The 24,137-nt window shown below is 43.8% G+C and overlaps 1 protein-coding gene and 1 long non-coding RNA gene across 5 annotated transcripts in view; one reads left to right on the forward strand and one right to left on the reverse strand.

Moving 5' to 3' along the window:
- Positions 1-7,655: 7,655 nt before the first annotated feature.
- Positions 7,656-14,553, reverse strand: LOC308575935. The gene is made up of 2 exons (XR_014002978.1): positions 14,414-14,553; positions 7,656-10,526 (listed from the first exon to the last, which is right to left on the reverse strand). It is a non-coding gene; the product is annotated as an uncharacterized lncRNA (long non-coding RNA).
- TC2N (tandem C2 domains, nuclear) overlaps positions 14,416-24,137 on the forward strand; it is a 34,116-nt gene continuing 24,394 nt past the window's right edge. The window contains exon 1 of one of the 4 annotated variants that reach the window (XM_081173600.1): positions 14,416-14,492. Coding sequence is in view for 1 of the 4 variants with exons in the window: in XM_081173598.1 (XP_081029724.1) it covers positions 15,173-15,208 (36 nt within the window). In the remaining 3 variants the exon portion in view is untranslated. Of the gene's footprint in view, positions 14,493-14,985; positions 15,209-24,137 lie in introns of those variants that run through there. The other 3 variants (XM_081173601.1, XM_081173598.1, XM_081173599.1) reach the window with 3 other exon arrangements.

Consider the following 24,137-nt stretch of genomic DNA (forward strand, 5'->3'; position numbering starts at 1 on the left):
GCCAAGTTATGAGGTGTTAGGAGAAGGAGGGAGGGGAAGAACTGCCAGCAGATATGTCCTTGGAGAGCATAGAAGCGCCACCATCCCTGCATACTCGCCGCTCACTTAGAATTCAACAACATTTGACTCCTGAGGCCCCCCGTAGAGCCACGGGCTGTAGCTGGGGAAAGATGTGGAGGAGCTCGGGGTGAGCGATGTCACTATGGAGTTAAGGACTGGATTCTTTGTCTTGCACCACAATGACTAAATAAAACCATAAGTACAAATTTTAACCACAGTCCAGGCTTGGGTGCAACAGAAAACTGCAGTTAGTGTAAACCAAGAAGTGAATCCTTTCATTTTCCTGTTGTACCTGAGGCGGTGTGTGTGTTTGCATCCAAGACTCAAGCACACTCGTTCTCAAACATGTTATGTCTTAAATAGGATGGCCATGTAGCCTCCTTTACAGAGGATAGTCCTCAATTGCTGAAGTCACACTTGTTTGCTCTGGCTTTGGGCACTTGAGGTCCCTTTTTTTTTGAGGGGGGTTCACTATATTTGTAATTTTAAGTTGTTGTAAGGTGTCTTTAATATCATGTAATACTGTGTTTTAACATTAATGCTGTGTTTTAATTGTTGTAACCCACCCTGGGGCCACAGAGTGAAGGGCAGGCAATAAATTGTAATAGTAATAGTAATAGTTGAAGGGCTATTGGGTCCAAGTGTGGTTTAAAGACAACCCCAAGAAAAGTGTTGGGCTTGAAGTTGCTTATCAACAATTAGCACCTGAATAAAAGTTAAGCAGGTATGCAAATCACCCGGTCACAGCCTTCCTCAGTAGGAGATGTATTGCATTTCTATTTAAATTATAATAATTATTTCTAAATATGATTCTATACACATAAATGAGCATGCACAAATATTAAGGAAACCCATATCCACTTTTCTATTGTAAGCTGCTCCTTTAAACTTGCTAAGCGATTTATCTACAGCAGCAGTGGGGAACCTCTGAGGTCTCCCCATTTGGCCATTTTAGCCAAGCTGAGCGTTTCTCTGGTGTTGGGCAGGTAAAGAACCAACTCCCTGACCAAATGGATCTGCAAAGCTCTGTTTCTTTACAAGCCCACCATGACTGTCAATGCCTGCAAAGGCACAGAGCTCTGCAAGCACCAAGAGTCAGCCGACTGTTGGGACTTGCAAAGCCCTGTGCCTTTGCCCACAAGGTTTGATTTCAAACTGCACAAAGAAAAATATGTCAGCTTATGTCCCCCGATGTCCACCTGTGAGAATGACCCATGGGGGTTGGGGGAAACCTAAGGATCTGGCCCACCAGTTGGAAATCTCCCCCCCCCCCCAATCTAGAGATGGGGTAAAGAGGTAGCCAAGTTTGCTGATGATACCAAATTGTTCAGGGTCGTTAAAGCAAAAAGAGATGGCAAGGAGCTTCACAAGGATTTCTTCAAACCGAATGAGCAATAAAATGGCAATTGCGTTTTTTTTGTCATTCTGATTATCTAATACCATGTAAACAAGTGGAAAGTGTTGCACATTAGGGGGATGGGAATCCTAATTTCACATTTACACTAAAGAGGTTTGTAGTGACTGGCCATATATGAAATGCAGGAGTCATACTGGATAACTTGATGAAGAGGACAAGTCAGCATGCAGCAGCTGTGAAAATGACAAATTCCATAATTTCTTGGATCTCACAGTACTAAATACTGGAAGAAAAAAATCCAGTCTGTCTGCATGACAGATTCAACACTGAATTCTTTTCCAATGGAATGCTCCCCTGTGAAGGTTTACTAGAGTAAATTTGGAATGCTGTACAGTCTTAATCACACAGACTACTAAACAAAACCAGCTCATACGTCAGGTTGTGTTTTTTTAAAACCACTCCCCAGCTAACTCTTATGCGTGACTGTGGTAACACATGTCCTGCCAACATGACATTCATTGGGACACATTAGACTTGACAAGCTATTCACAGTGCTGATAAGGATCTTTAGCCATTTCAAATACAAATGAACATCTCTGTTGCAAGATTCAAGTGCCACCCATGTTTCACAGAACTTCCCTGTACTGCACAACAAACAGATTAATTCAGAAGCGTGCCCTTGCCGAAAGGTGCCTTAATAAAGACAAGGAGATGCAGAACCAGATGTTCTAACTAGCCTCCTCCAGGACATATGACGACTGACTTATTCTCATGGCAAAAAAAGGTTGAAAGTTGAATGCCTCTGGTGATAAACCTGTAAAGTCAGTTTCAGCTCTATAAATAGGTATGGTTATCAAAGGCTCCATGAATGTTTAATGTGCTTTTCAACTTTGGCGAAAGTAGTTAATCTGTAAACTGGTGTAGTGGCTAAGAGGCTGAGCTGTGAATCAGAAAATCTTCCATTCAGATTTCACCTCTGCCATTAACTCGCCTGGTAACTGTAGTCTTAGACAAGTTTTTTTTGCAATGTGGGGAATGATACCGATCTGCCTTGCGGGGATGCTGGGAGAATTACTGAGACAATGTACGTGAGCCTTGAATACTCTTAATGTATGATGCAAACGCTAAGTTATTGCTGTTATTTTAAAACAATCATATCTTTAGCTTCATATTTATGTCTGAGGGTTTTTACAGTTTGCTGTATTACAATTCAAAATTTCGCAGAAGAGCGAAACACTGAATTCTGCAAGCTGAATAAATTTTGCAACTATCTACAGTACACTATTCTGTTTTGAGAATAGTATAAATAAACTAGTTCCTTCTGTGCTCAACAGGTAACTTATTCATTTGTTTAAACTATCTGGAAGATCCTGGCCAAAAATGTTGATTGTTGTAAATTAAAATAACCAAATGTATTATTTGTTTTTCAGCTTAACCCATTCCTGGCATAAAATTTGTGGTTGTATTTAATGTGTTAGGGTGTGTGTGTGATTGGAACCACACAATGCGAGAAGGAGTTTCCCATTTGAAGTTGTGATAAAACCACAAGCTGCTGCTAGTACCAGGAAGGCTGCTTCCAACGACTCCCCTCATGAACACAACAGTTCCTGTTCTGATCACCTCCACCCCACATTATAGAAAGGAAAAAGCAGGCATGTTAAATGCAATGATATATTTAATGTTCCTTGAGATGCTGCAACTTGAACTACTCGAGTGCTGCAAAAGTGCTGCAAACCCGCTTCAGCTCCAGTTGTGCTGCCATAAACCATTCTGCAATAAAGCACTACTACTGAGAAATGCAGCAAGACACACTGGGCCAGTCCTCCTTTAAGGCTCCCAGAGAGGAGATTGTGGCTGCTTTCTCCTGGTTGTTCTGCTGCACTAAGCCATGGACATGCCTTGGTTGGAGCTTGTAGTTTGTCTGGATCAGAGGATAAGAACTTCATCTGGCCAGGGTGCCAGATCCTTATCTTCCCCACAGTCCAAGTCTGACAATCCAATAACACCTGGTGACATATTTTTGCTTACATTCTTTGTATGGGTGCAGCCATGCCATACCCAGCACGTTAGAGCTGATTGCCAGAGCTTGTAGAGTCCCGTTTGGCACAGCGCAGCACCAGCAGGATGACTGGGGAGGGGGAAAGTGGCCACAATCCCTTCTTTGGGAACCCACACATTTGCTCATTCGTGTAAAGCCACAGACTGACTCAGTATGAGGCAGATTCCTATGTTCCTATGGCAAAAATCAAAAGGGTGGATACAGACATATCTTCAGTTGAATGCTACCCACAGGTAGAAAGGGGGAGGAGGAAAATGTGCAGCTCATTCCTTTCCCCCTGCACACCTGTCTCACCCCATCCCTATGGCCGTTCCCCTAAATCTGCTCTGGAGGGTTGAATAACCCTATGGAACAGAATGGGAGGAGATGGTTCATGTGGCAGAGAGGATTGTGAAAAATCAACACCTCACCCTTCAGCGCACAACAGAGTCCCATCTTTGGGACTCTTCTGCAAACAGAGGGAGATGTCTGCACCAAATCTATTAAACTATCTTATTGTCAGGAGCTCACTAAGTTGTTCGGGAATTGTTTAGGAGAGGTGAGGGGTCGGGGAGATGCATTTAGGCAGGACTACCTTCCAACAGGTTGACTTCAACCCCAAAGATGCACTCCTCCATGGTCTCCCAAGACAGATGGATAACAACAGCAAATCTGTACAGATAGGGAACAGGCAAACTATTAGGAGTAGACAGAATTCAGAGCAGATAGATAGATAGATAGATAGATAGATAGATAGATAGATAGATAGATAGACAGACAGACAGACAAACAAACAAACAAACACCTTAGGGAATACAGTGGTACCCCGCAAGACGAACGCCTCGCGAGACGAAAAACTCGCAAAACGAAAAGTTTTTTCGTTTTCGAGTTGCCTCGCAAGACGAATTTCCCTATGGGCTTGCTTCGCAAAACGAAGCTTGCCCCGGGGACAGCGGGTCTTCTCTTTTGAAGCAAGGGGCGGCGGGGAGATCGCTTCTCCCCACCGCCCCTTGCTTCAAAAGAGGTCCGGGGGCAGCGGGAAGTGCTTCCCGCTGCCCCCGGACCTCTTTTGAAGCAAGCGGCTGCGCTTCTCCCCGCAGCCGCTTGCTTCAAAAGAGGTCCCGGACCACTTTTGAAGCAAGCGGCTGCGGGGAGATCGCTTATCTCCGCAGCCGTTTGCTTCAAAAGAGGTCCCGGACCTCTTTTGAAGCAAGCGGCTGCGGGGAGATCGCTTCTCTCCGCAGCCGCTTGCTTCAAAAGAGGTCCGGGGGCAGCGGGACGCGCTGCTGCGAAGCCGGGCGGGGGGGGCGGGAACACCTGCCCCAGCCGCCGGGCTCTGGAGCGCTGCTGCGAAGCCGGGCGGGGGGGGCGGGAACACCTGCCCCAGCCACCCCGCTTCGGAACGCTGCTCCGAAGCGGGGCGGGGGGCGGGAACACCTTCTGAAGGCGGGCGGGGGGCGAAAGTCTTTGTCCCCCCTGCCTGCCTTCCCAGGGGCTTTTAAATCGCCCCGGACAGCGGAGAAGTCCTCCGCTGTCCCGGGCGATTTTAAAATGCCTCCCGCCAGCATTTTAAGATCGCCCGGACAGCGGAGAAGTCCTCCGCTGTCCCGGGGTTTTTTAAAATGCTGGGGGTGGGAAGAAAAGCCCTTGTCCCCCCCCCCAGCCTTCAGAAGAGGTCCGGGGACAGACTGTCCCCGGACCTGGTCTGAAGGCGGTTTCCCTAGGAACGCATTAACTGATTTTCAATGCATTCCTATGGGAAACCGTGCATCGCAAGACGAAAAAACCGCAAGACGAAGAGACTTGCGGAACGAATTAATTTCGTCTTGCGATGCACCACTGTAATTATTCTGGCATCACAATTTTCATCCAAGTGGTGACTTGCACACACACTCCTCAAAGGGAAATGGTGACTACTGCTGAAGAACTCCAGCATTTAATACTTCCAAAATTGGTAGTGTAGTGCGCCAATAGTTCCCCCCCTTTCCTCTGGGACAGTTTCTGTTTGTTTGTTTTTTCAAGAAAGAGTATATCATGTTTAGTAGAACATACCAGAAGGCAAATTATCTATGCCACATATTTCAAGGGGAGACAAGAACAGCTAAAACAAGTACCTGACAAGACCTAAGAGAACAGCTATGGATTGTCCTTAAATCAGCCAAGAGGATCTGCAAACAGATGCAGATCTTAATACATGTAGTCAATTCAACATAGGAATCAGAATGCACCTTCGTATCCTGATGGTCCTAATGAACTGGTTGGCTAACAAACTTATTCAGGTGTACGGCAACACTCATCAGCTATATACAGCAAGTCGTCTGCAGCTATAGCTGGGCTGCAGCCCACACACATTTCTGGGTATTGAAATCTGAAATGAAGGAAAACAAAAGCGGTCCTTGAACAGAAGTCCTTCCCCACCCCACCCCTACACCATTTCCCTGTTGTTATTATTCTAAGACAAACATTTCCACACTTGGATTCACCATCAATAGGCCCTGGAATTCATTCGCTCCTTGTCTTCCTTCTAAACTTGTGGTGCGTTAAGCATACAAACAATATGGTTATGCTGAGTCACAGGCTAAAAGGTAAGAGAGTTTGCCATGCTGTGGACACCCTCCTGAGATACCTTCATGTGTCATTACTACCTGTTATGTGCAGGCAATGACCACCTTATTCTCTCAAGCATCTTGAGGCATTTAATTGCTTTTAGATTATCTGTATTGTCCTCTTCTAAATCTGAACTACACCAGCTCTGTATTTATTTGTTTCCAAACTGTTGCTTCTAGTTGTTTTATAGCATGTTGCTAGTGTGCGTTTGCTTGTTTTATTGGGTATGCTCTTCTTGTTAGCCACCTCGAGACCTTGCTGAAAAGGTGGGATAAAGGACATCCAATTTTAAAGTGGGTGGGATTATAATTGGTGGAATTGTAACTGGATGGACTTGCCCATATGGAAACTGAAGTTACTCATGTTGGAGGGAAGCTGCCCAATGGCTGGACCCACATACTACCCATATCAAGCATTATAATTTGATAGTATTATAATTGGTGGAATTATACCAGGAGACTGCCCATCTAGTCAACATTGTCTGCTCTAACTGGGAGATTCCTTCCAGGGTTTTGTGTGAAGGCTTATTGTGTGAAGGTTATTTCATATTACATGCTACATGGTCCTTTCTTTTAACTGAAGATACTGGGGAATGATCATAAGAAGTTCTGCATAGGAAGTTCTGCAAATTATGTGCCACCATCACTGAGTTACTGTCAAGCCCCAATACTGAAAATAAATATTTATTTTGTACTCCTTTGTGGCTCTCTCACAGGTGATTGCCAAATTCCTTTTAGTTCAAATGAAATGTGTTAGCCTGGCACAGTGCTGGCTAATACTAAAGACCCATAGTTGGCATACTTACAGGAACTGAGCTACTGCAAGGACTGCAAAATGAGCAGTAAAGAGTCACTTAAGTCCTTAACTGGAGTGTGAACCAAGGTTCTTCTCTGAATACGATGGACTGAATCTTTCGACACCCACTGACATTATACATTATGTCATGGCATAAGCACACGCACTGAAAGTCACATTGTCAGCTGTAGCAAAATGAATACCTGCTCATCCCTGGGTTAAAAGCAACAACCGGCCCCTTTGAGGTTATGCATCAAAACAATTATTCTGACAGATGAATACAAAGGAATACACCTTTAGGCAGCTGGGTGTTTGCTCTTTTGGAAAGGTACAGCCTTCACGGCAAATAAAATTACTTTCTATCAGAGAACAAACAACGAAACAACGTCCCTCATTATTTTGATTGCCATATTAGCACCATCAAGTTATCACTGATGCTTCTGAGTTATTTCTTGAATAATTTCAAATAATCCAGTCGTTTGGAAAATAAATGCTATAGACTGTAGTACAGGTTGCAGCCCAGTCCTTATGCTAACATGCAGGAGATAAAACATGATCTGCAGTCCGTGTGTACAAGATAATTCAGCTTGCACTTGGACTAGAGCACCACCCTATGAAGGGAGTGATTTGCAGTTTTTTGTATGTTATCATTGCACAGGCACAGATCCTGAGCTTTTTGATCCAAAGTGAGTTATATTATCCAAGCACATGTAACATTTTTTCATGAAGTGTGTGATCTAAAGTGTATATCAAAGTTTAAGAGACTGGACTTGCATAAAGTAAGAAAAATGCTGTGGATTCTTTTAAATTAGCAAGTTTATTTTGAGATGAATTTCAGTGGAAATGAGACTCATGCAAGAGTCTCAAGGCTCTGTGAGCCCCCCCCCCCCCCGAGACAGAATACGCATGTAACATTCTTAGCAGTTATGATGGATTGACCCTTCTTCCATAACAGGAAAAACAACTTACATTACTGGAGCAGTGTAAACAGATGCACAACGCAATGCAAGAGACATTGCAAAAAGAAAAAAGTCTGCTCTTTTTGTAGTCAGTGAAGGTGAACTTTGTCCAAAATCTGAATTAAACAAGAAAATTTGTTGTACAGCAGGATTCCCCCCTTGATTTACTTTACATTTTCACTCTATTTTTAGACATCAGTCTTCAACTCTACCTTTGATATAGGGTGTGATAAAAACAAACAAGTGAACAAGTAAATAAGTACATTTCCCCTAAGATATAGGTTTTTTTCTTGGAAAGATATATGGGAATAGATATATTTCTATGGGAATAAAGATGTTATTTTTTTTACATGTGCACTTGCATTCATGTCTTGCTATTTTGTCTTCCTCTTAAGGTGTATTTTGCAATCAGCTTAAGCAACGGATCAGAGAAGGCCAACAATTGAAATGTGAGGGACTGTTTAAACCAGCAGCTGAGGCTGACGCTTTTGCACACACTACTGTCATAGCACCCAAGAGGGCTGGAGATCCTGAAAAATCTAGATGTCAGGGCTGTGGTCAGCACCAGGAAGAGAGTCAGGTGGCTAAGAAAAGGGAGCCCAGACTGAAGAGTAAACAGAACTGGAGAACATGCAAGCAGAAGTCTGCCCACCTTTCACCTGGTGGGCGGCGTTGCGGTCAAGTAGCTGGGTCTCACAGTTTACCGGCCTAAGGGACGATACCTCTTCCCTGCATCACGGCTGGCCGCGTCATAATTGCTGGGGTTCTGCCCTCTGTGGGACAGCCCCAGCCCATCATTCGGCAGGGTGGGTGTGGCCGCAGGCGATTTAACCACGGTGCAGCTGGCTGGGACCCTCTTTCTTGCCCCATCACCAGATCTCCCTACCCACCTGCCCTCTTTTCATGCTTTGTTCTGATATGACCTTGCTATGGACAATTGTCGGTCACCATATTTTGGGGGCTGGGTAGGATTTTTTTCCACTTGTCAAATTGGCACCGGCCATTTGGTTTCTGCCTACTTAGTAGCAATCGTCACAGCTTTGGTGAGGTTAGGCATTGGGTAAGCCTTTGTTTGGTTGGAGGGGAGGTTGCTGCCTTCACCTGCCCCTCTTCGGTAAGGGTAACCTGTTAAAGCGATCCAGGGTGTGAATCCTGTCCGAAGCCTGGACATGGGCTAGAGCCATGTCACAGCCCCTATGGGGACCCCTTGGGGTGCCCCATTTGATCTAAGTCATAGGGCACCCCTTATCAGTGGTTTACCCTTAAGTGGACTCCTTGCAGACGGGCAGGAGTCAAGATATAGCCTAAGCCAATGCCTAAGCCAAACCGCTCACATCTGTAACCAATAAAGCTGTGGCCTATTTGAACCCGTAAACCAAAATACTTCGTGTCAGTGTGTTTTATTGTTCTCCTGGTAACTTTGTGGCATGCAAGGCAGGTCTAGATAACAAGCCCAGGGGTCAAGATCACAGGATAAACCAGGAGGCAGACACAGATAACAAATTGGGAGCAGGACCAAAACTATGCAGTGCATTGGTACTCAAGAAGACCTTGTTGATCAACTGGGAAAGGATGTCCTTTACACTACTTCCTGTCTAGGGTGGGGGAGCCTGTGGCTAGCTGGGGCAAGTGGAGCCACAACAAATCTGTAAGTTTCCTACCTGAGAGACTGCAGTTACATGACTCATCACACGAGGCAGTGGTCAGGATTTCCTAACTGTCTCCCATATTTCACTTGTTGGCCTTCTCTGATCTGTTGCTTAAGCTCATTACAAGATACACCTTAAGACAGAATGATGGAGGATATCCACTCTGGCTCTGGAATTGCAGTGGGTGGAGAAATCAGTATTTTTTTAAAAAATAAAAAACCCCTGCCAGGAAGGAATCAAAAGGGGGAGAGACGAGGAAAAGCTGTGGTTATTCTCTTCACTCCTACATGGTGAAGGGGATGAACTGAGAGCTCTGCAGACCCCAGGGTTTGTGGAGACTGTCCTATGCTAAAGGTTTTCGCAGGCTTACCAATATCATCTGGAGGGTAGGGCCGTGTGATAAATCGCCAAATCGTTGAAATAACATTGTGATAAGTGTTTCAACAAGGCAATATATGGGTGAACAAAGGTGGAGACTGACAGCTTCCCAGGGGGTAGCTCAGCCAAACCGATACCATAGATACTTTTCAGATGGGTGGGACTCTCTGTCACCGTGAGGAAGTATGGCAAGCCCCTCTGCTGCTGCGGGGGAAATGTGGCGTACCCTCCGCTGCTGCAGGGAGGCATGGCGGGACCCTCTGCCACTGGGGGGAGGCCCAGCAAGGTCTTCTGCCACTGCCGATATATATTATGATATATCAAGATATTTAGCTGGTGATATATTATGATGTGGAAAACCAGATATCACCCAGCCCTACTGGAGAGCTAGATGCTGCCCACAGAACACAAGCTGGCTAGCTGTGGGATAGAGCAAAATCTGTACATAAATAAACACACTTAAGAATCTTATTACAGTAATTCTGCTTTGTTGACTCTGCAATGTTTCCAGTTAAGTTTGTTTTCTCAAATGGCTTTGCAATTCATTTGTATTGCTGCATGTCAATATAAATTTTCACTTTCAGCCTGACTCAACCAAGGAAGCCATGCCAGATGTCCAATGCGTTTGTTTCAGATATTCAGGTCATGACCAGGATTGTTTGCCGAGGTGACGGAAATCATTTCTGACAAATGAAAGCATTTCAAGGTCAGGTATGCTTGTGGGTGGTTTCCCATTCAAAAAGTTCCCTTTCCTGAAACAACTTTTTCAACAATACGTTGCTAAGAAAATTATAAATTCTAGGAAATAATTGGAACAGAATCCTGAATTTGACTGCAGTCATCAATGGAAGCAATCTCAGCTTTGAAAACAGATTACATGACCCATGTTGCATGTTTTTGGTCCAGGTCAGCCCAAAAGAATGGCAGAAGGCCACTGTGTGATCTGTGAATTCAGTATATAGAGAGCAAAATGTAAATGGGGAGTCAAACATTCTGTCCCACCTCTACCTGTGGTATTTTCCTAAAAATGGGGGTTTGTGTGTGTGAAATGTTCAACAGTGGGCTCCCAGGAAGGAATCAGTCAGAAACAGCTCTTCACTTCCAGCTAGGATGCACTTTTCTGAGGCGTCCTTTCCCCTTGCCTTCAGCTAATGTCTGCATCTCATCAGGCAGGGCTCCCACCCACCCTGCATGCAGTCACGCTTCCCTCTTCACGGAGGACTCTCCCCCACTTTATCAGCAGCTGGCTCGTTTTATCAAACCACTGGCTCAGCCACTGCTTCATTCTCTCAAGCTGCTCAAAGAGTGTTGCTGTTCTTCCCTTTTTGGCTCAGGCATACTTCTAAGAAACACAAATCCCATTTCTAATACCAGTGTTGCACACAGGGGCGTCTTCCCCACAGAGCCTAGTGGCACGGGGCGCCAGGGTGCCAAGTTATGGAGGGCGCCAGGGAAGAGGAGGAGGCTGGATGCGGCGCCTCCCAGCATCAGCTCGCCGTCCTCGCCCGCCTCCGCCATGCCGCACCGAAGCAGCACTGTGTCTGGAGCCTCCGTCTGCCATGGCCACTGTGGCATGAAGCAGCCGGCTGAGCCGGGAGGCACCGCATCCAGCCTCCGCCTCTTCCCCGCCGGAGGAGCCGCCCTCCAGCCGCTGCCCACCTCCTCCAGCCCCGCAAGCAGTGCCATCCTCCCTAAAAAAAGGTGGACAACTCTTGGAAATGGAGGGGGCACAGGAGGGAGCACTGCGCCACGGCGCCGGATATGCTTAAGATGGTCCTGATTGCACACCACCCCAATCTCTGAGCCGCACAAGATTCCAGGGGTCTTGGTGCTTAGCTGGGCTTTGTGTTTCCTTTGGAAATGAGGCACAGGGGAGACCATGTTGTCTCTGTTGTTTATTTACACATGTATACAACCTAAGCCTATGATGGAGGGGCTCACAGCATTACACTACAAGAGGTTCTTGCTTGTCCCATGGCCACAGTCCTGGACGCCAGCAGAAATCAGCCATGGCCCTCTGTCTCTCTGCTCAGCTTGCTGCATTCAACAGACTGCAACTATTTTTCCTCCAACCTACATCACCCCCAACTGCAATCCTGAAAACAACTACTCTCCTTCGAACTGTAAAAATTACTTCAACTAAAGTAGTTAGTTCTAACTTTCTAACTAATTCTGAGTTGAGGGAGGGCCGCACTCCCATTTATCCTCTGGCACAGAGACACTTCCTTTGTCCTCCTAAAACCTCTGCTTTAGCAGGTCATTACCAGGCTGGGTCCTAGCTTGTATGTATTTTAACATGTTAAATCCAGTGTCTGTCACCTAAGAATTAGAAGGCGAGTCCAGGCACCAACAAACTCATATTATTATTACAGTGGTACCTCGGGTTACATACGCTTCAGGTTACAGACTCCGCTAACCCAGAAATAGTACCTCGGGTTAATAAACTTTGCTTCAGGATGAGAACAGAAATTGTGCTCCGGCGGCACAGTAGCAGCAGGAGGCCCCATTAGCTAAAGTGGTGCTTCAGGTTAAGAACAGTTTCAGGTTAAGAACGGACCTCCGGAACCAATTAAGTGCTTAACCCAAGGTACCACTGTATTATTATTATATCACCTTTTTCCAACTTAATATATTTATGCATCGCTATTATGTTGGAGTGGTCTTGTTTTGCTACCAGTGATAGCACTCAACCACCTAAGGGAATCGGTGAGACAAGCAACAATAAGTTGCTGTGTGTATCCTCACACAGAGCAGGAATGAGGAAGGAGTACTTTTTTTTTTTGAAGCAGACCTTCCCTGTTCATCAATTCTATTTTTGTCATATCCCTTCCTTATTTTGGGTCTTGTCATGCATTTGTCAAGGAGAGTAGCCACTGTCACATAAATGAGCCTGGGGCATGAAAGTTGCCGATAAGACGAGGAGATCATTAAGGTATTGAGTAAATGAGAGGAAAGCAAAGTTAACATTTCAGATTTCATTAAGATAATAGATCTGGCGAAAGTCTAAAGGCCTGCTCTTGGATATAGTGAAACTGGGGTGGGGAGTTGGATTTGGTAAGTATTTCTTGTTATTGTTCACTTTTTTATTTTTCAGGAGAGCCACCTCCACCTGGCTAGAGGCAGGATCCTGAGGGGTTATATCTTCTGACCACCACCTTAGTCATGTTAACTCCCATGGGGACAAATTATCAGAATTATCAGGGCTATCACAAGCCTTTTGTCAACTCAGGATATTGCCTCATAGAATTGCCACATGGATAGTCCTGCTAATAGAAACTGAGCAGGAAATCTATGATGCTATTTTGAAACAGTGAGTTTCTGTAGACGCTTCTAAGAAGTAATCCCATTAGGTGATCTGAAATTTAGTGGACTTTGTCATCTGCCAGAAGCATCTCAAGGTCCGCCTCTCCCCATATAAACCAACCTGGATTCTGCAATCATCATCGAGGCCCTTCTTTGTGTGCCTCCAGAGGACGGCAATACGAGAACGGGCCTTTTCTGAAGTGGCTCCCCATTTGCGGAATGCTCTCCCCAGGGAAGTTCATCTGGCACCTTCATTATACATCTTTAGGTGCCAGGCAAAAACCTTCCCCTTCAACCAGACTTTGGGCTGATTAATATTCTACAGCCTTTTAAATGTGTTTGTGGAGGGGGTGGGGTTATTGTTTTGTTTTTGTTTTAACTATTTATTTTGTACTTTTTATTTTGTATCCTGTATTTATTTTGTATCCTGCATTTTTATCTTGTGAAGGGTGGTATAGAAATAAATAAATTAAAATCAATCAATAATCAATCTCTGCTGGAAACTATAATCCACCGTACAAATGAGCCTTTGGCTGTGGTACTCAGAACGTGTCCATGCTACAGAATGTGTGCCACTGCTTTTAGATGGTGTAAATAAAAATATCAATGTTAGCTCAGAGGTAGACCTGCAAGCAGAAGACCCATGGTAGGACTGAGAGAGACTCCTGCTTAAAACCCTGGGGAGCCACTGTCAGTCAGCATACACAATACTGAGGTAGATGGACCAACAGTAGGACTCTGTGTAAGGCGGCTTCCTATGTAGGTTCTCCCACTTTGGGTTTACAATTAGGAAACAAACAAACAAAAATCTACAAATAACTGGGCAAGCATGGGGTGTGCATGTGTGTGATCCAGCTTTGCTAAAGCAACCCCTAGTCCCTGAATGTCAGGCTGAACTAGATTTAAACAGGGAAAGCCCTTTTATTCCTCTCACCACCCATGGGCAAAGGAGGAGGCCTGGACAGACCAAAATATTGCAAACATGGAAATTACAGTATTTGCTGTAGTCTAGCTTTAGGGCACACAAGAAAGGCTACTGCATCCGGCTGTTTTTTTGCTCTCTCTCTCTTTTAAGCCCAAGGCTGGTAACCAAAGGAAGTTAGGTTTCGTGCCTCAGGAATCAATTAGAGAACGGAAGAGCAGCTGCTGCACCTGCTTGCAAGCTTCCTGGAGAGGAAGGCCGACCCGTTTCTGGGCAAGAGTTAAGAAAAAAAAACCCCAACCAACAACCCTCACAAGCCGCCAGGAAACCTGCTGCGTTACTTACGATAGAGGAACAACATTTTCCAGCAATGGGATGTGGCAGAAGGTTGCAGAGGTAGCTGGTGCAGACTCGAGGGGTCTAGGTAAGAGAAAGGAAATACTACCGAGGTAGACAGCTGAGGAAAGTTTTGCGCCCGGCCGAGGGCTAGCAAGCGGGTAGAAGGACCGTTGCATTTGCAAAGTGCCTATTGGGAAGGGGGGGGGGGTCGGCGCCAGAAAAGAGCGGGAAGGGACCCGCCTAAGCCCACCGAGAACTGGTGGCGTTTACGCGTAAAAGGGAGCCGGGGCAAAAAAAGCATTTCGCGCGCAGCGTAAGGCAGCAGGTGTTGGTTTTAGGAGAGGAAGGGAGAGGTGCATAAAGCCGCCTCAGAGGTGCGCGTTCGCGGGCGGAGTCGGGAACCCAATTAAACAGAGCCGGGCAGGAAAAAGGAAAGGCGAGCGGAGGTGAGGAGAAGCTGGAGCCGCCCCGGGGCAGTCGCTCCTCTCCAAGGCGCGCGTGCGCGTGGTCCTCTCCTTTTTCTCCTCCCCTCGCCTGGGGAAAGTTGGTGTCTTGGAGCCGGTTTTCCTCCTCGTGGGGAGAGGGGGGCAAGTCGTCGTCGACCCCGTGTCCCTCATCCGATTGGAGGCTGGAGATAGTGGCCGCCTAGCGCGCGCGCGCCCCGGGGGGCAGCCAGGTGCGCTTCTGCCTCACAGAGGGGCTGAGTCGTCCGCTGGAGTGCGGTCAGGAGCAAAGAAAGCGAGAGAAAAGTGGAGAAGGAGGAGGATGAAGGGACCTGACCGGAGTGGCCTCGCTGCTGAGGTAGACCCCTTGCCCATCTGCGCCAAACGGCAGCTTCCCCGGATAGTGGCACGTCTTGTGAATGAGGGGCGGCTGGAAGCGGAGGGGGCTAGGTGGCCTTAAAAAACCCCAACAACAACAAATCTGGTTTTGTCGGAAAGGCCAAAAGTTCAAGAGCTGCAGAATTTCCCCAGCATCATTATCTGTTTTATTTCCGCCTGTCGGGAAGCTATTAGAGGAAAATGTGCCCGAAGGCAAGGTACTGATCCTAAGTGTGGCAGGTGACTCCTAGTAGGGAGAGTACTGGTTTTCAGGAACTACATCTATGGTGCTTTAGTGAAAGTTCGTGCTTTGGCACTTTCGTTGATCTTGCCCATTCATTCCTCATCCAGCTGTGCTGATTAAAGCAGAATTGTTTGAAACTCAGATCTCGAAAGTTTGTGTGATAGTTCTCTGTAAAGTGTCCAGAGTGCAATGCTAATTCCTTGCGGTTGATGTATTCAGCCCCTCTGCCTGCTAAAAACCCTGGCAAATATGTTAAAGCAAATGTAATGTTAACAAAATTCACTCACTCTTACTGAAGAGTCTTTGTGTTCATTTGTTAACTGAATTAGTGCCCTGCATTTCTCCAAATGCTAAGAATTCAATCCAGATGTTGTTAGTTGTGCTAAAATTCTGTTGAAATCAGTGGTGATGAAGTGAGTCACAACTAACTTCTCTCACTGATTTCAGTGGGACAATAGATCTAGGCCTACAAGTTGGATATAATTGATAAACTAGTCAGCTAAAGCTTTAATTGCCTGTTAACAGAGGAATCTTAGCTAATTCTTAGTTCTGCCATGAATTTACTATGTTGTCTTTGGCTCAAGACACTCAGTTTCTCGATCTATAAAATGGGAGTACTACCTGCTATTATTCCTATCTAAGCATGCCACTTGTATTTTTACAGAATTGGTAAAATGGGATCAAATCTTATATGTGTAACCCCATCTTGGTTTCTATTTATCCACTACCCTTTAGCTTTAGCATGATCTCTGGAAACTGGCTTTTATATATATTGATACTGCTACATGGTAAGAACTCTTAGAGTAATGCGTCAGTTCAGTAAATCACTATATATATATATATATATATATATATATATATATATATATATATATATATATATATAATACTCTTTTAGCATCCATTAGAGCACAGAGCAATTTATCAGTTTTGTTCTAGTTATAAGCAGTATGTTATTAAAATATATCTTCTATGATATTGATATCAGAACAGAGCAATCTTGCATTTGTTTACTCCTAAGGAATCCCAGCGTGCTCAGTGGACTAAGTAACTGGGCATGGGATTGCATCTTTCAATACAGATGCATCTTGCTTAAATATTTTTGTCTGTCAGCCCAGACGCCTTTCGTTCAACAGTGAATTGGTGAGGAGTCATGATATCAGAACATTCTGTTCCAATGCCTAGACTATATTCCTGTACACTCATTTTGAGCACCTGACCAGTTGGGTGTGTTCAAGTGTGTCTAGCCATTTGACGTAACTCGTTAAATTCAGACCATTTTGGTTCGAACTAGCCTTGTAACTTTTAAGTCTGGGCACATTCCTGTCTTCTTGATTAAGGTTCACCAGTAGAGTCCTGGTTGCTTTATCATAGCACTGTTAGTGGCTGCTGTGGAAAAGGCAAATTCCATGTTAGGGATAATTAGGAGAGGAGCTGAAAATAAAACTGCCAATATGTCATTAAACAAATCTACGGTGTGGCTGCACTTGAGAGTACTGGGTACCGTTCTGGTTGCCTTACCTCAAAAAGGATATTGGAGAGTTAGATGGAGTGGCTTCCCAGAGAGGAAAGCTTACAGCATTTAGGGCTATTTTTGTTTAGAGAGAAATGTCAGTAAGAGCTGACACGATGGAAATTGTGCATGGCATGGAGAAAGTGATTAGAGAAAAACCTTTCTCCCTCTCTCATAACACTAGGGCTCGGACATTCAAAGAAGCTGAACGTCTGAGGATTCTGGACATACAGAGTACTTGCTCACACAGCACAGAGTTTAACTATGGAATTTGTGCTCACAAGTGGCAGTGTTGACCACCGACTTGTATGCCTTTAAAAGAAGATTAGACAGATTCATCTAGGATAAGTCTATCAGTGCCTACAAATGATGTTGGCAATGTTCTGCCACCCCAATATGCTTCTGAATATCAGTTGCTGGAAACCACAGGAGGGAAGAACGTTGCACACAGGTTCCTTCTTGCAAGTTCCCCATAGGCACCTGGTTGGTTTCTGTGAGAACAGAATGCTGGACTAGATCACCTGTTGGCCTGATCCACCAGGCTCTTCTTGTGTTCTAGCGTTCACTGCTGCCATTCAAATCAAGGAACAAAGGTGTCCAGCAACATCCCAATCACTTTTGTGCCAGCCTAAATTCACCTAAATTAAAGATACCATGTTATGAAGTATAAGAGATGCATTCACTTCCATTTACCACACCTGCCACTTCCTCTGCATGCTTCCTTATCCAACTGAATGAATGTATTTACAAGTTATGGGAACAATGTTATCAGCAGAATAAATTGTAGTACGTGAATTGGGTGTTTGCCTAATGCAGCATTAGAAAAGTGTATGGGATACCTCTGATAGTTGTTACTAGGCTCCTTAGCATTTTCAAGTATTTTGTTGGTACTTCTTGCACTGGCAAAATTAGCCTAACACAATGCTGTCAGTTGCCTTGGGGTTAAAAATTATTAACCTTTGGCCCTCTTGGCCTGCGATGTTGAGCTTCTGCATTCTGGATTTTTTTACGGGATTTTTTTTTTTTCTTTAAACCATGATATATGTGAAAGGACTCTGGTTTATTGCCGTTCTCAAAGAATCTCTGCTTTGTAAAAATGTTGACATTTTTGTTTTATGGTTACCCAGTGCATCAAGTTTCCTCTTCTCATTTTAAAGGCCCACAAATAATTTTGATTCTATTTTGACCTTTTAAATGTAAAACTTGATAAAGCCCCAGTTGAGAGTGGCCAGAACTTGGTGATGAATCCAGCTGACGGTATTTTTCAGATACAATGTCAGATGTGAGCAGTTCTTTGTTTTTTTCCTGGTGGAATGCAGAGTAATGGCACCTTTGATACTTGACACCACAGAGATGCCAGATGATTCACAGATGGGCAGCAACCTGTCAGAATGGCCCACAGAGATTGATGGAAGTAAGGATTACTAACTAGAGTAGGATTAGCCCTAAAATATATTATTTCTCACAATGGGACAAGACCTCTCTGTTCAGACTATTCTTGTTTACCTCTGTGAATCTTATAAAATTATGTGTGCCGAGACCAAACACCAGTGTACTGCAAGTAAAAAGAAACAAAACAAAGGGTGTATAAACACATTGATGTCTGGAAACAGATGACATCTTAACAAGCATTTAAATGTCCCACTTGGGGTGCTAGCTGGATCCAGGCACCGGCCATATAGCAAGCTGTTTTTGCTTCCTATTGGTCCTATGCAAGTGCGCTGGTTGCATTTCTCAGAATTGTTTTAGGAGAGGCTTATTCCTTTGAAAGGGTCTATGAAAATTCATAGATGGTTATAAGTGTGAATTTGCCTTTCATGTTGTCCTTAGTCTTGTAGGCATTTGGTTTCATAGGTGCACACCCCATAAACACAAACCAAGTGACTGTAAGCTGATGGAGTGATAACCCATTGAATCTGACTTTCATGGCATGTGACATTCTTTATGATGTGGTTTTTTAATCAAGATTGGACTATGGCCAATATGCTGCTAGCAGACATTCTTGGTTCACTGCTACAAATTTATTCGCCATGCTCATCCTGGCAAGTATCCCACCCCTTTCTGGAGAGCATAGGATGATGAGCCCCATCTCTTCTCCTGAACTTGGGGTTTAGGAATGCAAGTTAGGAGAACGTTTCTGACATTGCACTGTGCTTCAGAAGTGCTCTGAGTAACTCAAAAACTCAGCACACTGTATGAAAAGCCTCTACTCGTGAACCTAAGGTACACTTGAGAAGAAAGATCCTGTGCCGGTTTTTACAATTTGCACAAGTCTTAAAAATCACTCCTTTTATGAATGAGGGAATGTGCTACAAATTCTTGGATTCCCCACTTGTCTATTCATATGAGTAGTGTTCTAATAATTAACTAGAGTACTTGCAGTTATATATGAAAATGTTTGTCACCTGTTTTTTCTAGTTGGCTTGGGACCTGATTCTGCAAATTGAGGGTGTTATTTGCAAAGAACTATGATGTGACTGATTACATATTTTTAGATGCCAGGAGAGAATGTTCCTCTTCAGCCTGGATAGCTCAGTTGGTTAGAGTGTGGTGCTGATAATGCCAAGGTTGCAGGTTCGATCCCCATATAGGATAGCTTCATAATCCTGTATTGCAGGGGGTTGGACTAGATGACCCTTGGGGTCCCTTCCAAGTCTATGATTCTATGATACAGCCATGGTTTTGACCTGGAAAATGTTTTAGCATACACACGGTGTCTTGCAGTCCCATGCATGCAACAAAAACCTGAAGGTCTTGCTGAGCTGTTTTCGGTTTGACAGTTTACAAATTGGAGAAATTGGGAAAATGCTGGAATCCAAATTAATCTTTCAGAAAGTGGGACGTGAAAAATTTCAGAGCCTCTAAAACTGAAATGAGGAAGGTATTTGAAGAAGTTGTGGTATTCGTAGTAACCGAAGAACCCACTCCTGATATTTCATTTCTTGGCAAAGACCATTATGAGGAATATGAGAGGGAAAATATAGATCACTGTAACAGGTAATTATGCAATAAGCAACCCAAAGAGGAAGTTAGTTCCTAGCCTAAGTTAGTTAGTGGCTTGCTTGCATAACAAGGCATAAGGATTGGCATACCTATAAAGGCCAGTATCCGAAATGCCTTCATATAGTGTAATATATAAGAAATATAGCAGTCTTACAGTTGCTCATTGCCTCAGAATGCCTTCCCAGTAGCTGAGCTGAGTTGAGTTATAAGTGTTTTTGAAGGTTACATCTATGCCAGATCATGTAGTTTAATTATGTGCCTATATTTCCTATATTAAGAAATAACTAACACACCGGTACTTTTTTATTCTGCCTTTTTCTTTTTTTACTGCTTTCTCCATTCTTTGTAAAACACCTTCTGATTTACTGCTTGTAGGCTCTCTCTCCCAATAAAATTATTCAAAAACCTAAGTAGCAATAGTGTACTGGGATCTTTTTCCATTGGAGAAGATTCAGTGCCCCCCGTGGGGGTTTTCCCCCTGCAAATGATCATCAATTAATTAGCCACACACCCTACTATGTGTTGTTGTTTTTTGGGAAACAAATCTGGGTTTTGTTGTTTTTGCTTTGAGCCATGATCTAGCTAAAGTTAGTCACAACCGAATCTCCATCAGTTTGTTTTGCAGCTTTGAGCTAGAAGTTCTTCTGCAGCAGAAGCTGCTGTTGTCTGAATTAGTTTAAACCATCTGTGAAACCTTTTTAACGTACAAGCATCTGAAAGCATCGAAAGCAGAATAATAACACTGAAACTCATCGAAAGCAGAATAATTTATGTTAGTTAAGAGAGTGGGCTTTGCATGGAGGGAAGCCAGGGTAGATCAAATTCTCCTGGAGCCTATGACCTGATGATGCAGGAGAAGATGGAACTGAGTTGGACAGGCTGAACAATTGGGGTAGTGTTGCATAGGATTAGGGCAAGGCAGAGGTTAACAGCAAGCTAATCTACCTAATAAGGGGTAATAATACCACAGGTGTAGTAGAAAACATGAGGACAGGGAATACATTCAGCGTATCTTGTTTGAACAAGGGAGAGGAATGACATGGATATACACTTCAAGGAACTTAAGGCACAATAAGGCCTTTTTAAAAACAGGAGGGTGAAATGGAAGCAAACTCCACCCAGATTGAAATGGCATATCCCGACTGTCTGCTTTTTTTGCATCTGGTAATAAAGCACGCGCACCTCCCTGTCCCTTGTTGTTTCTAATATTTATACCTTGCCTTTCTTTTTTTAATGTTCAGGATGGCTAACAATCAAATAAGCACAAAGAACAACCAGACATAAGGAAGTCACCAGAAATAACCCTTGTTTTTAAATTTAAAAACGAAAGGAGGGCAGACAAAATGGTCATGGGGCTGGAGCAACCACCCCACAAGAAAAGGTTTGCTTTTCCTTAAGTTTACAAAAAAAAAAGGTCATGGTAGAGGTATAGAAAATTATGCAAATCCATGGAGGCTAAAACTATCGATGGCCACTGGTCATGATAAACCAATTAATTTAGAGCTTATTTTTGTGCTCCCTTCTTGCACGAAGGTCCCCAAAGTCATCTTACAATGGTTAATGTAAATTAGAAACTAAAGGAACACCTGAAGACAACAAACTGAAGACAAAAAAAATCCCAGTAACATCATTTTAAAACACAACAATTAAAAGCCAAATATAATCTATCCTGCCTAAAGGTAAAATTCACCCCTGCCCACCCCACTCAAAATATCAAAGAGATATTGGTCTCAAGTAGAGGGATGGGGCAGAGCAGGTCAAAGAGCATGACCTTTGATTGTCCAAACATAACCTCTTCCCTGCAGCAACCTTACCTCCAGGGAGAGAGAGGGGTAATTTTTCTTGAGAAGAGAAGGAGAGGGTTATTACCCTCCTGTCCTGCATGCATGCTTCCCTAGATTGTCTCTGCGGGACAGTGTTCAAAACTCCCATTGTTCAAGGCACACTTTGCAACAAGAAATTTCATTAGCACGAGCAGTTTCTGAGTTCTGGGTACAGTGCTGCACATAAGACTTCAGATTAAAACTGCAGAATGGAAGGAAAGGAGGACCTTTTTCTGCCTCCCCACTTCCAGCCACTCTCCAAAGACTGGAGAAGAGACCCTCTTAAGAATATTAGGGGGGCAGGCAGGGGAAGGACCAGACCATGTGAAAAATGAACATAACATTTTCATTCATTTTCAGCTTTCTATTCTTGTTATTAAGAAAGGGCACCTAGGTTGCACCCATAACCTAGGTTTAGGGTGCCGTTTAGCTCCTGGCTTTCATATCTCTGTTTCTAACACTGCTGCGGGGAAACAATATGCTGAACTATGTATACCTTTAGTTTGATCTAATAGGACTGCTCTTACGCAGCTTGATCATCAGGGTTCCAAGGAAATGCATGCTGGTACATTGCTCCTCTGGCAGGGTAGCAGAAGGCCAAATCCAGAGAACCAATCTCCCTGTTTATGCTGTTGTACGTTAGGTTTGTGTTCAGCCCCCACCCCGCCAATCCCGTAAAACAAATGCTAGAATTTCTGTCCCTCACTCCCTGAAGCACATGTTCTTACCAGTTGAGCCTAGTATTATGTATACAGGTATTCAAATACTTTTCCACTTCACAAACAGTCGTTTATCTTGTTTGGGCATAACTCGTGTATTTAGTTAACGTTAACAGTTGGGCTGTTGACGTCTTTTGTTTTACAACCTGAATCTCTCTGTGGATGCAGAATGCAGGTGTTGAGAGACAGAAATTCTGGAGCTTAACTTCTTGCCATTGTGCAAAGAAGAAGAAGAAGTCGTCTTTAAAGTGGTGTTCAAATGCCACAAGAAATGTAGTATTATTATTAATAATAATTTAATGGTTATTTTATTGTATTTACACTTTTTTTAAAGAATGTAATGGTTATCTCTGTTTTGCTTTGGTACACGTAGAAGAAAAGTTGTTCATTGCAGGATATCCGCTTTCTGGCAGTGATTTGTGTGACCATAGCTGTTGCAAGAATTTATTGGCACTCTTGTGCAAATCGGTGCTGAGGAATATCAGTAGCATCTGCAAGGAGATGACCTAGGTGTTTCTCTGTTCAGCTGCATCCTTGGGACTGCTCAGGCCACTACATGTGAAACAGTTCAGAGAAGTCTGAACTGGGCTTGTGGCAGTGGTAGAGAATGTCCAACACATGGACCTAATTAGGCTTATGGCGTTGTTAGCACAGGACCGACATTTCTCTGGGTGCATACCATCGGATAAAATAGTGGCAAGTCGGCTCATCTTGCTGAGGAATCCAAGCTCTGTATAACTTCTTTAGCCTTGCTGATGTGGTCCAAAGGAAAGCAGAGCAATATGTTTGGCACCAGCTTGTCTGCAGGAGTCTCCGGAAGGAGATGTACAAGGCACCACCCAACCATCCTAGGGACTCCACTCCCGAATTGTGTAGGGTTTAGTCCTTAGCCTTTCCTTCTCTCAAAGTTATCCCACAAAGCAGCAGAGGTTTAGGATCAGAGTTTTCCTTCTCCTAGATGGGCTACCTTCCTTTTTTAAAAAAATAATTTTTATTAGTTTACAACAAAAACAAGAACACATACTAATTTCACATCCAATTTTTCACAAATTATTTCTTTTCTGGACTTCCTTCAGCTTTTCCGTAAATCATCCATAGTCATTATTTAAGTTACGCATTCCTTAGGTTTATATTGTCATTATTTATATATTTCTTTTCTATTCCCTTTAAACAATACTTCTCAATTTTTCACAGTGCTTCTTTAAATCCCTCTAGTGTTATCTGTCCCTCACTTATACTTTCCAGATATTCCACAAATTTCCCCCAGTCCTCGATGAACTTTTGGTCTCTTAAATATCTAATCTTCCCAGTCAATTTATCCAGCTCAGCATAGTCTAACAGCTTCATTCTCCATTCTTCCACCGTCGGTATTTCCTGTTGTTTCCATTTCTTGCCGCTGACACTGCATATTGGAAAAATTTACAATCCTTTCTTTTTATCTCATTTCCTAATATTCCTAACAGAAAGACCTCTGGTTTCTTTATAAATGTGTATTTTAAAATCTTCTTCAATTCATTATATATCCTTGCCCAGAAGCCTTTCACTTTCTTACATTCCCACCACATATGGTAAAGATGGGCTACCTTCCCAGTTTGATGAGCCTCACT

This window comes from Podarcis bocagei, assembly GCF_964188305.1.
Source record: "Podarcis bocagei genome assembly, chromosome: 1".
Lineage (NCBI taxonomy): Eukaryota > Metazoa > Chordata > Lepidosauria > Squamata > Lacertidae > Podarcis > Podarcis bocagei.